The sequence below is a fragment of the Bubalus kerabau genome, chromosome 17 (genome assembly GCF_029407905.1).
Source record: "Bubalus kerabau isolate K-KA32 ecotype Philippines breed swamp buffalo chromosome 17, PCC_UOA_SB_1v2, whole genome shotgun sequence".
Classification (NCBI taxonomy): Eukaryota; Metazoa; Chordata; class Mammalia; order Artiodactyla; family Bovidae; genus Bubalus; species Bubalus kerabau.
The window spans coordinates 28,946,764-28,962,704 of record NC_073640.1 but is presented as its reverse complement, the minus strand read 5'-3'; the positions used below and the strand labels follow the sequence as shown (position 1 = coordinate 28,962,704).

The following is a 15,941-nucleotide window of genomic DNA, read 5'->3' as shown; positions in this document are numbered from 1 at the left end:
TCCTAAGCCTCAAAAAGTAGCCGCTGTCCCCTCTCTAATCAGTCCCGTATCTCATGTGAACCCCAAACTGAGTCTAACAGCCCTGAACTGAGTTCCAAGAGTTGCCCCCTAAATTACAAGTGGAATCCAGAGTTTTTTAGAATTGCCCATCTGAATCAGAGCCTGAATGGTACATTTCCTAAAAAGCTGGGTATCCCGGTGCAATTCCCAGGCTGAATTTCCTCCCAGGAGATATTAAGGTGGGTTTGATGTTTTGATGTCAAGAGGGAGACTGGGGCAGGATAGACCCCCTCTGGCCAGGTGGGATACAGATTCTGCCCTTGCCTGGGGGCGCAGGGGTCCCTCCCCACACAGTCTGCTCAGCTCTGGGTGCTGTTTCCACAGTGACCAGGACCGTGCAACCTCGACAGCCAGCCAGAACAGTGCCATCATCAATGACCGGCTCCAGGAGCTGGTGAAGCTCTTCAAGGAGCGGACGGAGAAGGTGAAGGAGAAGCTCATCGACCCTGACGTCACCTCCGATGAGGAGAGCCCCAAGCCCTGTGAGTCCAGAGCTGGTGATGGTCCACTGGACCCAGGGTGTGGTGGGGCCCCTGGAGCCCTCTTTCAACTCATAGGGAGGGTAGCCCCAAGAAAATGGTGGGGGTGCTTGAGAGAAGCGCAGATCTCCACTCTCTGGAATTCGAGATCCTTTGTATACAGGTTTAGCTACATGTCCAGGGGTGGAAAGAAGGTCAGAGTTCTGGCCAATGATCCAGTTGTACTTAGCTCTGTCTCCCAGAGGGCATGTTCCCTGGTTGACCTTCTGCCCCTTTCCTGCTTGCAGGCAGGTAGGTGGTCCACCCTGGGGCATATGTCACGGTCTAACACTCAGATGGTATCCATAACCCACTCTGGAACCACACAGTCTTAGTTTTCAAAGGCCTTGGTTACAATATTTATTTGGAAGTTTTCTTCTTTCAGAGTACCAGGAGGAAATAAGAACCACGCTCTCTTGCCAGGGAGGTTTTCTAGGTTTTTCCAAAGGAGGCTTGTGTCTTTGAACTCAAAATACCGACAATGAACCTAGCAGAGCCTGACTTCATAATCCTAAAGCTAGAAACATAGCCATATTGAACCTTTGAGAGCCAATCTCTAGTTCACCAACAAACATCTCCACAGATGCAGAGGAAGGCTGTGATCCCATTCAGTGTCTTGTTTTAGAGACGAAGATTCCTGTGCTGAAAAACATAGGGCAATGTTTTCCTGATTCCTGGGGGTGGGAGTTCTGGGTGCCAATGTCCCCCCACCTCCAGAGAGAACCAGGGTGTCCAAACACAGACACATAAGCAGACATGCAACTGAACACCCAGCTTTCCCAGAAACACCTCATTTTAGGCAGCTCCTGAGCAGTGGTCCCCTGTGGGTAGTAGGCAAGCGTTTCAGAGCAGGTGCTCAGGTTGCCATTTAAGAGGATATGTGGGGTTTGCTGCAGGAGAACACGCAGAGCTTGTGGCTGGTTGTGGAGAGCTGTCAGGGCCCCTCAGCTCCAGCGTCTGCAGTCGGGTGCCTTGTCTTTGCATCCTCAGCCTGAGCCCCGGGGCTAGGTCCGAGGGTCACCAGCGTCATCCCACAGCCCCAGCCAAAAAAGCCCCAGAGCCGGCCCCAGAAGCGAAGCCGGCTGAAGCGGGGCAGGTGGAAGAGGAACACTACTGTGAGATGCTCTGCTGCAAGTTCAAACGCCGCCCCTGGAAGAAGTACCAGTTTCCCCAGAGCATTGACCCGCTGACCAGTGAGTCCTGGGAGGGCAGTGGGCGTGGCCACCGCGTCATGGAAGGGGGCGGGGCGGGGCGGGGACAGAGAGGGGCCCAAACAAACTGAAGTCCCTGGACTAGGAAGGAGGAATAGGGCACCCATCTTAACAGGCAAGGAAACTAAGGCACAGAGGAATTAACTGGCCTAAAGACACAACTAGTCAGCGGCAGACTCAGGACTCCTGACTCTTGGCCAAGTCTTTTTTCTACTCTGCCCTTACTGGCTCCTTTCCCAGATCTGCTGCTCTGAGCAGAGAAGGGGAAAAATTCTTCCAACATCTCAAGTGAAGTGCCTCTCACTTGCCTTTTAGCTCATTTTATATTCTCCAGGAATAACAAACCTCCATATGTGCACAGCACTTTACAAAGGGTTTCCCTGCCTTTTCTTTTTTAAATCTGACTTCTCCTGTGACTTCTCTGAGGAGGACAGAGCAGGGACCAGAGAGGGACTTTCCCAGGGTCACACAAGAAGTCACTGAGGGGCAGGACTCCAACCCTGGTGTCCATGGGTCCTTTAAAATGCCCAGGTTGGGGGGAATTCCCTTTCAGTCCGATGGTTAGGACTCTGTACATTCACTGCAGGGGGCACTAGTTCGATCCCTGTTCAGGGAACTAAGATCCCACAAACTGCTGGATGTGGCCAAAAAATAAAAGTAAATAAATAAATAATAAAATGCCCACGTGACCTACAGTATACATCCTTCCATACACCTGTCCATGTATCCATCTGTCCATCTTCTATGCATTGTTCACTATTGTGTATTTAGAAAAGCAGGAAATACATTTTTGGAAAAAATTCAACCAGAGTGGATCATACGTGTTTTCTGTTAGCTGTCTATGAACTGATAATGACCTCACATCCCCTACTGAGAGTACTCCGTTTATTAGGGCCTAGCTGTGATTTATTTTTATATCAAAGATTGTTTTTTATGCTCCCCCCACCAGGCTTCTTTGGTGGCTCAGTCTGTAAAGAAACCGCCTGCAATGCAGGAGACCCAGGTTCGATCCCTGGGTTGGGAAGATCCCCTGGAGAAGGGAATGGCAACCTACTCCAGTATTCTTGTCTGGAGAATCCCATGGACAGAGGAGCCTTGTAGCCTATAGTAGTCCATGGGGTCATAAAGAGTTGGACACGACTGAATGATTAACACTTTGACTTTCCCTCAAGAAGGGCCACATTTAGAGCTGGTAAGAAAGTGCAGGTTGATAAGTGGAAATAAGAAAGCCTCATCCCAATCACACGGCGAGGTGAGGGGCCCTTCTCTGGCTGAGGTTCTAGCACCTTCCCTCCCCCACCCCTGCAGACCTGATGTACATCTTGTGGCTGTTCTTCGTGGTGCTGGCCTGGAACTGGAACTGCTGGCTGATTCCCGTGCGCTGGGCCTTCCCCTATCAGACGCCAGACAACATCCACCTCTGGCTGCTGATGGATTACCTGTGTGACCTCATCTACCTCCTGGACATCACCGTGTTCCAGACGCGCCTGCAGTTTGTCAGAGGCGGGGACATCATTGTGAGTCACAGCTGGGTCGGGGGGTGGCTGGGGGCAGACCCTGCCGCCAGAGCCGCTGATGCTGGGATGGACAAGAAGCTAAATGAACAGGGAAATCTCAGGACATCCACTCGTGCCTATTCAACAGCATGGTTGTTTGTTTCACACATCTTTGATACGTTCCGAATTACACATATCTTCATGTGTGGGTGAAATGGTTCCTGGACCACCTGATAGAGATGAATAAGTAGTCCAGAGAATTGTCTTTAGAGTAGGCAGACCTGGTTCAAATCTTGGCTGTATGAGAGCTAACTGTGTCACCTCTCAGAGCCTCAGTTTTCTCATCTTTAAAATGGGGATAGTAATTGTTCTCACCTCTTACCATTGCTGTGAGGCTCCATGGAGGTGATGTATGCAGAGTGCTCAGCACAGGTAACTGCTGACAATTGACATTTCCTGAGGTGGGGGGGGTGGTTCCTGCAAAAAGCACACTCCTCAGACCAGTTGGGGAGTCCATGTTCTGGTGTACTTTCTGGGGAGGAAACCAAAATCCTGACTGGGATGTGGCAAACTCCCCATCTCCCTGTGTAGGTCATTTTTCAAAATTCCATGCAGGTGGAGCTGGGTCTCCTCTGTGTGCAGACAAGTTGAAGTTGAGCTGCTAAAATAATTCACAGGAAGAATTCCCTGGGCAACCTCCTTCCTGGTCTGATCAGAGCAGTGAATAAGGTTTCAAATGATCCAGGTGAGGCTAACGTACTGAGAGAGTAAGGTCAGCATCCCTGCTTTCCATCCAAGAAGCTGGAATCAAGCTGAGTGACCTTGGATGACACACCCCCACTCCACCTTGGGGAGCTCGATCTCTCCATCTGTAGGCTTTCACCAGGTTCCGCTGGTCCATTCAATGGCTCTGCACCCATGGGGCTGTTATTTGGATAGGAAGGTCGAGGTTGGGTGGGAATTTGCATCACTGCTCTGATGGAGTCAGGGGGAAGCTCTCAGGCCATTTCACAGTCATTATTCCATTTTATTCCAGACGGACAAAAAGGAGATGCGCAACAATTACCTGAAATCTCAGCGCTTTAAGGTGTGTGCCAGGGGTCTCAGGAGGCTGTGTCTCTGGGGGCCTGGGTGTTTTGAGGCCAGTGTGATGTGGTTTCCCCCACAGGACCAGCACAGGCTGGGGCTTGTTGGTAGGATACCTGCTGCCTTAGTTTAAGCCCCTCCATGGGCATCCTGACCTCGCCTTTCCATTGACGGTGGAGACCCCCGCCACTCACCCCATCCCACACCCCTGGGAGTTACACGCTGTTTTATACACTGTGGTGTCCTGCTGGCATTTCAGATGGACATGCTCTGCCTCTTGCCCTTGGACTTACTCTACTTGAAATTCGGTGTGAATCCCCTCCTGCGCTTGCCCCGCTGTTTGAAGGTAAGACGAGTGGACTTCCCCATCCAAGGCCTCCAGCTCCTCTGGTGCTCTGTACTGGCGCCAACATCTTGATGCCTGGTCTAAGCAGCACTGGTGAGGCATCAGGAAAGGGTGGCTGCAAGGAATGATGGGAAATTCCTTATGATTGTTAGTGCTTCTTAGCTGTGTGTTAGATATTGTTCTGGAGGCTTTACAAGTGCTTCCTCCTCAATTCCACGAGGTGAGGGTTATTAGTACTAGCAACAACTTAGGGTGACGTAGGAGTCCGGCCACACGTTCAGATCCATCCTGGCTCCCCCTCCCACTGGGGGGCTGCAGAGAGAACCCTCGGTCCTGGAAGCTGTGGGGAGTGGGTGGGGAGGGGAAGGCAGTGGGCCACCCCTGATACCTTGCTCTTCCTCCCAGTATATGGCCTTCTTTGAGTTTAACAACCGCCTGGAATCCATCCTCAGCAAAGCCTACGTTTACAGGTGAGACCCCCGACACGTGCACACACGTGTCCCAGGATATTTGCAGCAAGAACAGAGCAAGACATTCTCTACCCCATCCCTTCCCCTTTCAGCATCCCCCGGCTCCCAGGCCCCCTAGCCACTACCACCCGCCGGAAGCCAGGCCTCTTCCTCATCCTTTTTTGAAGGGATGTTTGTTTTTTAAAGATCCAGGAATGTCCCGTTTCCCCCAATTGTGAGGAGGGCACATGCAGGCTGATGTGTGTGGCTCCCCTGCATATCCAGGGAGCTGGGCCTCAATTTGGTTTCAGCTCAGGAAACTGACCCCCAGACACTCAAACATGGGTGGTGGGCTGTAGAGACACAGTGGGCCATCTTGCGGACGCCCAGGCTTAGAACACAGGACAAGCCAGGCCACGCTGGGGGACAGAGCTCCTCTTGATCTCTCTCAGGGGCAGCGCTTCTCTGCATGCATGTCCTTTCTTTGCCCCCCGCCCCTGCCCCATGCATTCCCTCCTCAGCTTCTCCACTTCCCCAGAATTGTCTGCACATGTAGCTCTGTGCCAATTCTGGGACCCAGTCTTGACAACTTTCTGTTGGAGCATCACCATTCCTACCAGCAAAGTCTCAGTAGAGCAGCCAGTAGGCCCCGTAGTAAAGCCACCGGTTCCCATGGGCCAAGTGTCTGTCGCACCAGGCAGCTGGGCAGGGCCTTGTGGCTCCGATACGGGGATCTCTGAGGGTGCTGGGGAGGGTGAGGACTAACTTGTTCCCTGCAGTCCCCACCCCTGGGCTGAGATATCATTGCCACCTTTTCGACTGCTGCGTTCATGCCTTCCTTCTTCTGCAGGGTTATCAGGACCACAGCCTACCTGCTCTACAGCTTACATCTGAACTCATGTCTGTATTACTGGGCGTCGGCCTATGAGGGCCTCGGCTCCACTCACTGGGTTTATGATGGCGTGGGAAACAGGTGAGCCGCAGTCTTCCTCCTGTGTCTTAATAATTCATGGCACCAAGACTCCTAGAGAGGAGTCCCGCTGCCACCATGTTGCCGGCTCACCTTGTTCCCAAGGAATCAGTGCCAGGCCATAGTGGGCACTTGGTCAGCTGTGGTGACAGAGGCAGAGGAAGAGTTCAGGCCCAGGGGGCTGCGAGTCCCCTCAGGCAGGCCCTGCCTCACCCTGGGCTGTGCCCACAAGTGATGCCAAATGCTCTCCATCCAGCTTGTCAACACTTTGACCTCCTCCTCACACTTGCTTCTAGCTTGAGCTAGAGCAGGTTGTCACTTGCATCCAAGGTGGTTTCTTTTTCTTTTTTTTTTTTTTAAGGTTTGTTTATTTGCTTTTGGTAGTGCTGGGTCTTCGTTGGTGCACATGGGCTTTCCCTGGTTGCGGTGAGTCGGGGGCTACTTTCTAGTTGCAGTGAGCAGGCCTCTCATTGTGGTGGCTTCTCTCGTTTCAGAGCACAGGCTCTAGGCATGCGGGCTTAGTTACTCTGTAGCATGTGGGACTTTCCTGGTTTAGGGATCAAACCTGGGTCCCCTGCATTGACAGGCAGATTTTTAACCCCTGGACCAGCAGGGAGGTCCCCAGGTGGCTTCTTTATAGAGTGGCTGTTGGTCCAGAATGTCCCCTTCTCGGGCCAAATGCCTCAGTACTCGGCCACAGTGACCCTTCGCCTTCTGAGATGGGCCTGTGGCCTGAGGGGAGCTCACTGGGAGAGTCTGAGGGTCCAAGGCAGCCCAGCAGGCAGGAGGGGGAACCTGACATCCACTGTGGGGTGCCGTGTGTCAGGGGTGGGATCAGGGCCCAACCCCCGACACCACCACTGACCCTGCTCCTGTTCCCCTTAGCTGAACCCACCTACAGCCCTGGTCCAGAGACCATGACTAGACCATTCATTCACTCACTCACTTGTTCATTCATTCATCCCCTCACAAGAGGGCAGAGAGAGGACTCACAGGCCTTTGTGCAAAGGGAAGAACAGAAGCTATTCATTAAATCTTGCTCTGTGACTTTGGGTAAGGCCGTTACCCCTTCTGAGACTCAGTTTTCTCATCTATAAAATGGGGGTGGGATCACACAGATTTCTCATGAGAAATAAATAAATTAACGTGTGTAACACATCCAGCCCATGTGTGGACAGGAGTCAGTGACCCCACTTCCTAGCTGTGGTCACTCTTAAGGGGAAGCCAGCACACCAGGAACCTAACCTAGGGTCACAAACCCGTCTTGAAATCGGAACTGAATTTTGGGAGCATGCTGACTTCTGAGGAGAAGCTTCCTAACTGTCCTCAAATTCTCAGAGGGGTTCATATTCCACCTGGCTAAGAAGCCATTTCCCAGGGCAGGGCCTGGCACCCATCACAGGCAGGCCTGCACAGATGGCAGGCAGAGAGGGGAAGACAGGGCTAGCCCTCTGGGGCTTCCCTGTGCCATGGAGAGGCACACTTTCTGGCAGCATCACCCTTTTCCAAATAAAATCCTACAGCGAAACCCAAGATATGCAAAAGCACAACTAGTGAAGAAGAATTCCTCTAAAAATCCAATATCATTCATAATAATAACTTTCAAAATAGTGAGCATTTCTTGAATGCCTGCTATAGGCCGGGGGGCCTAAGGACCTAAGCTCCTATATATTTGGTTTCTTCATCCTGCTTTGCGTTGGCCAGGTCTGGGGCAGTATGCAGGGGTCTCCACAGGTCTAGTTGCATGGAATACTCAAGAGACCCCTAAGATGTGCCATCCATGCCAGTAGCTGGCTTCTCTAGTCAGGAAGGGCTTCAGGGAAAGCCAGAGCTATATGGATCACTCATCTTCATTCTGCTGGTGGCCCAGCAGCACCCGGCACCCAGGCAGTGCCCAACTCAGTCCCCCTAAAGGGGACTTGATTTTCTTAACTCTCAAGAAAATTAGAGATACCAAGGGAACATTTCTTGCAAAGATGGGCACAATAAAGGACAGAAGTGGTATGGACCTAACAGAAGCACAAGATATTAAGAAGAGGTGGCAAGAATACACAGAAGAACTATACAAAAAAGATCTTCATGACCCACATAACCATGATAGTGTGTGATCACTCACCTGGAGCCAGACATCCTGGAATGCAAAGTCAAGTGGGCCTTAGGAAGCATCGCTACAAACAAAACTAGTGGAGGGGATGGAATTCCAGCTGAGCTATTTCAAATCCTAAAAGATGATGCTGCAAAAGTGCTGCACTCAATATGCCAGCAAATCTGGATAACTCAACAGTGGCCACAGGACTGGAAAAAGTCAGTTTTCATTTCAAAGAAGGGCAGGGCCAAAGAATGTTCAAACTACTGCACAGTTGCACTCATCTCACATGCTAGCAAGGTAATGCTCAAAATTCTCCAAGCCAGGCTTCAGCAGTATGTGAACCATACACTTCCAGATGTTCAAGCTGGATTTAGAAAAGGCAGAGGAACCAGAGATCAAATTGCCAACATCTGTTAGATCACAAAAAAGGCAAGAGAATTCCAGAAAAGCTTCTGCTTTATTGATTACGCCAAAGCCTTTGACTGTGTAGATCACAACAAATGGTGGAAAATTCTTCAAGACATGGGACTACCAGACCACCTGACCTGCCTCCTGAGAAACCTGTATGCAGGTCAAGAAGCAATAGTTAGAACCAGACATGGAACAACAGACTGGTTCCAAATTGGGAAAGGAGTACGTCAAGGCTGTATATTGTCACCCTGCTTATTTAATGTATATTCAGAGTACATCATGTGACATGCCAGGCTGGATGAAGCACAAGCTGGATGAAGCACAAGCTGGAATCAAGATTTCCGGGAGAAACATCAATAAACTCAAATACACAGATGACACCACCCTTATGGCAGAAAGCAAAGAAGAATTAAAGAGCCTCCTGATGAAAGTGAAAGAGGAGAGTTTAAAGCTGGCTTAAAACTCAACATTCAAAGATCTAAGATCATGGCATCTGGTCCCATGACTTCATGGCAAATAGATGGGAAAACAATGGAAATAGTGACAGACTTTATTTTCTTGGGCTCCAAAATCACTGCAGATGGTGACTACAGCCATGAAATTAAGACGCTTGCTCCTTGGAAGAAAAACTATGACCAACCCAGACAGCATATTAAAAAGCAGAGACATTACTTTGCCAACAAAGGTCTGTCCAGTCAAAGCTATGGATTTCCCAGTAGTCATGTATGGATGTGAGAGTTGGACTATAAAGAAAGCTGAGCACCAAAGAATTGATGCTTTTGAACTGTGGTGTTGGAGAAGGCTCTTGAGAGTCTCTTGGACTGCAAGGAGATCAAACCAGTCCATCCTAAGGGAAACCAGTCCTGAATATTCATTGGAAAGACTGATGCTGAAGCTGAAGCTCTAATACTTTGGCCACCTGATACAAAGAACAGACACCTTGGAAAAGACCCTGATGCTGGGAAAGATTGAAGGCAGGAGGAGAAGGGGAGGACAGAGGATGAGATGGTTGGATAGCATCACTGACTCAATGGACATGAGTTTGAGTAAGCTCCCAGAGCTGGGGATGGACAGGGAAGCCTGGTGTGCTGCAGCCCATGGGGTTGCAAAGTCCGACACGACTGAGCGACAGAAGGGAATTGAACTGAAAGGCTGCTTAGCATGTCCCCTGGTGGCCAGAACTGGTATGATGGGGGATTGACAGGGCAGGCCTGGCCCTTGTGTCTGAGATTTTCTTGGACCAGGTGGTAATGAGGGACTGGAAGGCCTAGGGAGAGCCCTGCCCTAGGTCTTACAGAGGCCAAGACCCCCACTACCCAATTCCCTTCTCCACCCCTCCCCCAGTACTCATTGCACATTGACATGCCTGCCTCCCCTAGATAGTGAACTTCCTGAGGTTACAGGCCAGTCTATTGTTCTCCACTGCCGGAACCAGTGACAGTGAAGGTGCTGGTAGCTGACACTTCCTGAGGGTCCACCATGGGTCAGGCGCTCTTTTCACCTCACATCATCCTCATGGTCTCCCTGTGAAGGCTGGTCTATGGCCATGCCCCCTCCAGAAGGACCCCGAGGCTTGGTGAGATGGGTTACTTATGCAGCTAGAAAGTGTCAGGGCTGGGTTTGAGCCCAGGCAGTCTGTGCCGGAGCCCATGATCTAACCACAATACTGCACAAATAGCTGGTGAATGGAGCCCAGGGGAGGACCAGTTTGGGATCAATCTCGGACCAGATGATTGGCCAGTTGGATGATGTTCTCCATTTCCCGGCTAAGCAGGGACCCTGGCAGCATGGATGTATCAGGACACTGGGGACAGGGCAGGCTCTGGGCAGTTCCTGTGCCCTGGTAGGATGACAGAAAGTACAGGAAAGCCTGCTGAGAATGCCCTGAGTTTAGGCCCTGCTGACCTCAACCTTGCTGACCCTTTGGAGGGCACAGTCTGAAGGTCTGAACATAAGCACCTTGGTAATTAAATCCGTTTAAATAGCTATAAAGGTTTTATTTCTGTATCGATTAAGTTATTGTAAAAGCTTAAGTTTATTTTTGTAGGACTTAATGGCTAGGAATTAGAACAGTGAGGCTGCTCTGTTGGAATAATGCAAACTTGTAATTATTAATAAACATGCAAACCTTTAAAACTCAAAATAGTGAGGGAGGGACTCTTGCTACTTTGTGATGATTACACAAGCTTGGGCATTTCCTATGCCTTGTGCCACACAGCAGGACCCCATTGGCCACCTCCCTTCCTGATGGCTCATGCGCCTGTGTCAAGGGGTTACTGACGGTGGGTGACAGCGTAGAGAGAAGGTGACACCTGTTTTCCAGTCCCAGCCCTGGAACTTGCCAGCTGGTGACCATGGGTGTTCCCTTTCCCTTTGTGGCCCTCAGTTTCACTATCTGGTTAGTGGACAGGAGAGGGCGAGGGTCAGAAAACGTGACCCTCGAGATATCTTCCAATTTTAAGCTTGTTCTTGAACCTCATGATGGGAGAGCAAAGCAGAGACTGTGGACATTGAAAACATATGGAGGGAAACTGAAGGATCCCAGGCATCAGGAGCCGGAAAACCCTGGTTTATTCTCTTGCCAAGTATTCCAAGCAATCTCCGGAAGCCTCAGTTTCCACATCTGTAAATGGGGATGACAGTATGTCTCTACAGGGTCAGGGCAGAGTCATGACCAAACCACACAGCACCTGCAAACATGCTCTGTATGCTGCAGAGGGTGCTGCAGTTGGGAGAAGGATTTTTTTCCTTTTTTTTTTTTTTTGCACTCATGAGCTATAATGCTTTATATTCAAGCCAGATTGCCTAGGGTCCACAGGCTGAGTTTTGATGACTGAGGTCCCCTTCCTCTTCTCTCCCCAGTTACATTCGCTGTTACTACTGGGCTGTGAAGACCCTCATCACCATCGGCGGCCTGCCCGACCCCAGGACGCTCTTTGAAATTGTCTTCCAGGGTCTAAACTATTTCACGGGCGTCTTCGCTTTCTCCGTGATGATCGGACAGGTAGCTGGGCCACTAGTCTGTCCCGACCCACCTGCCTGCAGGGCCCCTCTCCCTCCCGCCGCTGCCAGGAACATCACCATCTGTGCCCGTTCCTTCCAGACCAAGCCCAGGAAAGAGCACTGGGCAGAGAGTCAGGAGCCTGGAGCTCTGGGACCTGTGAGGTGAAGGGGTGGTGATGGAGGCATAGGTCCTACTTCCTCACTGAAGGTTCTTCTCGTTTGAAATGTCAGTCTCTGGGATATCTGGAGAGCTGGGGCCAGTGGCTTTCTGCAGAGGCTGAGAATTTGGGCTGTTCGCTTGGAGAGAAGCCCTTGGTGGATTCTAATGTGCTGGGCCCTGGCGTGAGGCTCACCTTGTAGCAGTGTATGAGGTGACACCAGGGGTGCTCAGTGTTGCCTTTGAGGGCTCTGCCCTAAGGACCAGTGCACCTGGCTCACATTTCCTCGCGCGGGTGGTCAAAGTGGCCTCTGAGGGGTCACGTTGGCACCAGAATCAGCCCAGCCCAGCGAGACCGGCCCTTCTTGTGTGGCCCCAGAGACCTAAGCCCACCTGAAGGGCCAGGAGCCTCGCTCCTCCACGTCTGCCCTGAAGGCAGAACATCCTGGGTCAGCGAAACCTCTTAAGTGTGGACATGGGTTTCCCCTCTCTCCTGATCTCCTACCAGCCCTGCAAGCGTGCACCTGGACGCCTGTGTTACATTAATGTGCCCACAACCCATGTCCCTGAAGCCCGGCCCCACCCTGACCCAGTGGCCGCCCTGACCACCACCCCCCTGGCCCCCAGATGAGAGACGTAGTGGGGGCCGCCACCGCAGGACAGACCTACTACCGCAGCTGCATGGACAGCACCGTGAAGTACATGAACTTCTACAAGATCCCCAGGTCCGTGCAGAACCGGGTCAAGACCTGGTACGAATACACATGGCACTCCCAAGGCATGCTGGGTAAGACACGCCCCTCCTGGGCCCCCGCCCTCCTGGGCCCCCGCCCTCCTGGGCCCCCGCCCTCCTGGGCCCCCGCCCTCCTGGGCCCCCGCCCTTGTCCTCTGTCCTTGCGGCCCTGAGTATGGGGGCCTCTCGGGGCTGCAGCCCCAACATGTAAGTGAGAGATGCCTGGGGAGGCCTTGGGAGGTGCCCATTCAAAGATGGACGTGCCATTGGAACCAGGAAAGGAAGAAGACTGTCTCTGTCTCTCTCACTTTTCTTGCTCTCCATGTACAAGAAGTTGCTAAGTTGGGTCTGACTCTTTCGTGACCCCATGGACTGTAGCCTGCCAGGTTCCTCCATCCGTGGGATTTTTCAGGCAAGAATACTGGAGTGTGTTACCATTTCCTTCTCCAGGGCATCTTCCTGACCCAGGGTTCGAACCCAGGTCTCCTGCATTGCAGGCAGATTCTTTACCACTGAGCCATCAGAGAAGCCTGTATAACATCAGAGAAGCATGTATACATATACATCCATACATACAACATATATTTTATAAATTTTAAAAAATTTCTTTTCAGATCATTTTCCATTATAGTTTATTACAATAATTTTATAGTTGTTTGTCATGCTTTGCTTCTGAAATTGGCTAAAACAACACATGTTCATTCACTGTGGTTCAGCTTTCTTGTCAGCGATGAGGTATGCTCAGTAATTCTTGGAAAGTGGGAGAATCTTACCCATAAATTGTTTCCAAATGTAGTGAAGTTCTTACGGATTCTGAATGGAATCCTTAAGGAAATTTTACATGCTAATTATATGTTAATTGACTCCCCCCCCCCCCCCCCGTTTCCTTTTTATCTTTGTGCTAAGTTGCTTCAGTTGTGTTGGACTGTTTGTGAACCTATGGACTACAGCCCTCTAGGCTCCTCTGTCAGTGGGATTCTCCAGGCAAGGATACTGGAGTGGGTCGCCATGCCCTTCTGCAGGAGATCTTCTTGACCCAGGGATTGAACCTGCATCTTTTGTATCTTCTGCATTGGCAGGGGAATTTCTTAACCACTAACACCACCTGAGTTAGTAATTTTGTTTTTGTGCTTCCCAGGTGGCCCTACTATTAAAGCATCTGTCTGTATGCTTTCCACTTACATTTCCAGTATTCTTGCCTGTAAAATCCCATGGACAGAGGAGCCTGGTGGGCTACAGTCCACAGGGTCACAAAGAGTCAGGTACAACTGAGCACACATACACACATGCACACAATTTTGTTTTCAGAGCCTAGGCATCATTTTGGAAGGCTCTCAAAAGCTTGTGGACCACTGGCACAGTGCCTTAGAGTCCCCCAAGGCCCTCAGCAAAATGAAAGGGCCCCCCTTCACCTCCATGGGGTTCTGTCTGGTCTCAAAGAAGCCGTACTTGAGGCCCACAGTCTCCTGAGCTGGGGTTGTTGGCAAGTCTGTGGACAATGCACTTAATCATAGTAGTTTCCAAGGCATGTTCACTTCTACTGCCTCATTCCATCCCAGTGACAGCCTGTGACTTCAATATCATTGGCCCTTTTCACAGGGGCACATGTTAAGGACCAGAGAGGGCTCTGACCTGCCCAGGGTTGCACAGACCCAGCACTTGAGCCCTAAGCTAGTGTACAGTGGGCAGAGCATGGGACTGGGTTCCCGGGGTGCATCTGTCTCCAGTTACCAACCTTCACTCTGTGCCAGGCTCTCCACTGTGAGCACAGACGCCATGGTGAACAGACATACTGCTTTCCCAGGATAGGTTCTGAAGTCATCGGGCCTGAGTGGGGCCCTCATTCCATCCCCCAAGCTGTGTGGCTGTGGGAAAGTCACTGCCCTCCTGAGCTGTCCTTTCTTTGTCTATGAGGGGGGCTTTAGTAGTGGGCACCTCTTGGGCTGCTGGCAGAAGTTAATGAAATCATCTTGGTAAAGCACTCTGTAAAACAGTGACTGGCACATAGTATACCCTCCAGGTACTTTAGTTCTTGCAAATGCCGTTCTTATAATGTAAGTGGAGAAGACAGATCGTCAGCAAGCAACTGCAGTAAAGGGTGTGCTATGGGACAGGGACTGATAACATAATAGCTGGGTGGGAGGATGTCAAGAGAAGGCTTCCTGGAGGAGGTGACATGAGTGCTGGCTTCTGAAGCATGAGTAGGGATTAGCCAGGAAAGCAAAGGGGGTTGTTCCCAGCAGAGGGAACGGCATGGGCAAAGGCCTGGAGGCAGAGAGCATGCCTTCCCGATCTGGGGTGAGTCTGAGTGGTAGAGGATTGGCACACCGTGGGCCCAGCCAGTGCAGTGTGGGCTCGGCACTGTGTGTGTGAAGGAGGGGCCTGGCCATGCCTCTGACCCTTGCAGGGTCTCATTTGCAGATGAGTCAGAGCTGATGATGCAGCTTCCGGACAAGATGCGGCTGGACCTCGCCATCGACGTGAATTATTCCATCGTCAGCAAAGTGGCACTCTTCCAGGTATAGCCTGCCCAGTGCCCCACTCTCAGGACTCTGGAAGGCCCCGAGCCCACGCCTTCCTCTAAATGGCTCCTTCCCCTCCTCTCGGGGCCAGGGATGTGACCGGCAGATGATCTTTGACATGCTGAAGAGGCTGCGCTCTGTCGTCTACCTGCCCAATGACTACGTGTGCAAGAAGGTGAGTGGCTGGGGCGGCCGCAAGGCAGTCTGGGATTCGCAGCCCCCGCCCATAGGAGCTGGGCTGGAGGGGGCCCCTGGGAAGGTGGTGAGGTTTGCAGGTGCGGGCAGAGTGGAATTGCTGGGAGGAGAGGCGGGTGGTAAGCTGACCCCAGGGCTCCTGGCTTGCTTGGCAGGAGGAGCTCCGGGCACAAGCTCAGATATGTCCCAGCCTGGCTCCTTCCTCACGGTACCATGGGGACCAGGATGAGGAACCCCACTTTACAGAAGAGGAAAGTGAGGAGCCAAAAGAGGGTCAGGGTCTTGACTGTGTACATGGAACTGCTTCCAGGGTCTTGGTCTTCCTATCAGGAAAACGGGGCTGGACAGGGGAGGGATAGGTCAGAGGTTGCAAACTGATGGTCCTTGCCAAGGAGCCAGCCCACAATGTCTCATGGATTGTTTCCTCCCCACACACCCGGTTTAATCTAAAAATAAAGTTTTGAATTAGTCTCCAACCTGTAAAAAATGGGAAGGTTTCAGGAATTCCCTGGTGGTCCAGTGGTTAGCATGTGGTATTTCCACTGCCGTGACCGAGGTTCAATCCTTGGTTAGGGAACTAGGATCCTGTCAGCTGTGCAGTACAGCCAAAAAAAAAAAAAAAAGGAAGGTTTCACATAAAAATCCAGATTTCTGGCTGAAAACAGAGAATTGACCAGCACTGAGCCCCACTTTCC

The 15,941-nt window shown here is 51.4% G+C and overlaps 1 protein-coding gene across 1 annotated transcript in view; it reads left to right on the top strand.

Annotated features, from left to right (window-relative positions):
- CNGB1 (cyclic nucleotide gated channel subunit beta 1) overlaps positions 1-15,941 on the top strand; it is an 80,935-nt gene that overhangs the window by 51,405 nt on the left and 13,589 nt on the right. The window contains exons 19-29 of the mRNA XM_055552358.1: positions 385-542; positions 1,616-1,771; positions 3,098-3,306; positions 4,322-4,372; positions 4,631-4,717; positions 5,123-5,187; positions 6,017-6,139; positions 11,499-11,640; positions 12,424-12,583; positions 14,951-15,048; positions 15,143-15,226. Of these exons, the coding sequence (XP_055408333.1) occupies positions 385-542; positions 1,616-1,771; positions 3,098-3,306; positions 4,322-4,372; positions 4,631-4,717; positions 5,123-5,187; positions 6,017-6,139; positions 11,499-11,640; positions 12,424-12,583; positions 14,951-15,048; positions 15,143-15,226 (1,333 nt within the window). The remainder of the gene's footprint in view (positions 1-384; positions 543-1,615; positions 1,772-3,097; positions 3,307-4,321; positions 4,373-4,630; positions 4,718-5,122; positions 5,188-6,016; positions 6,140-11,498; positions 11,641-12,423; positions 12,584-14,950; positions 15,049-15,142; positions 15,227-15,941) is intronic.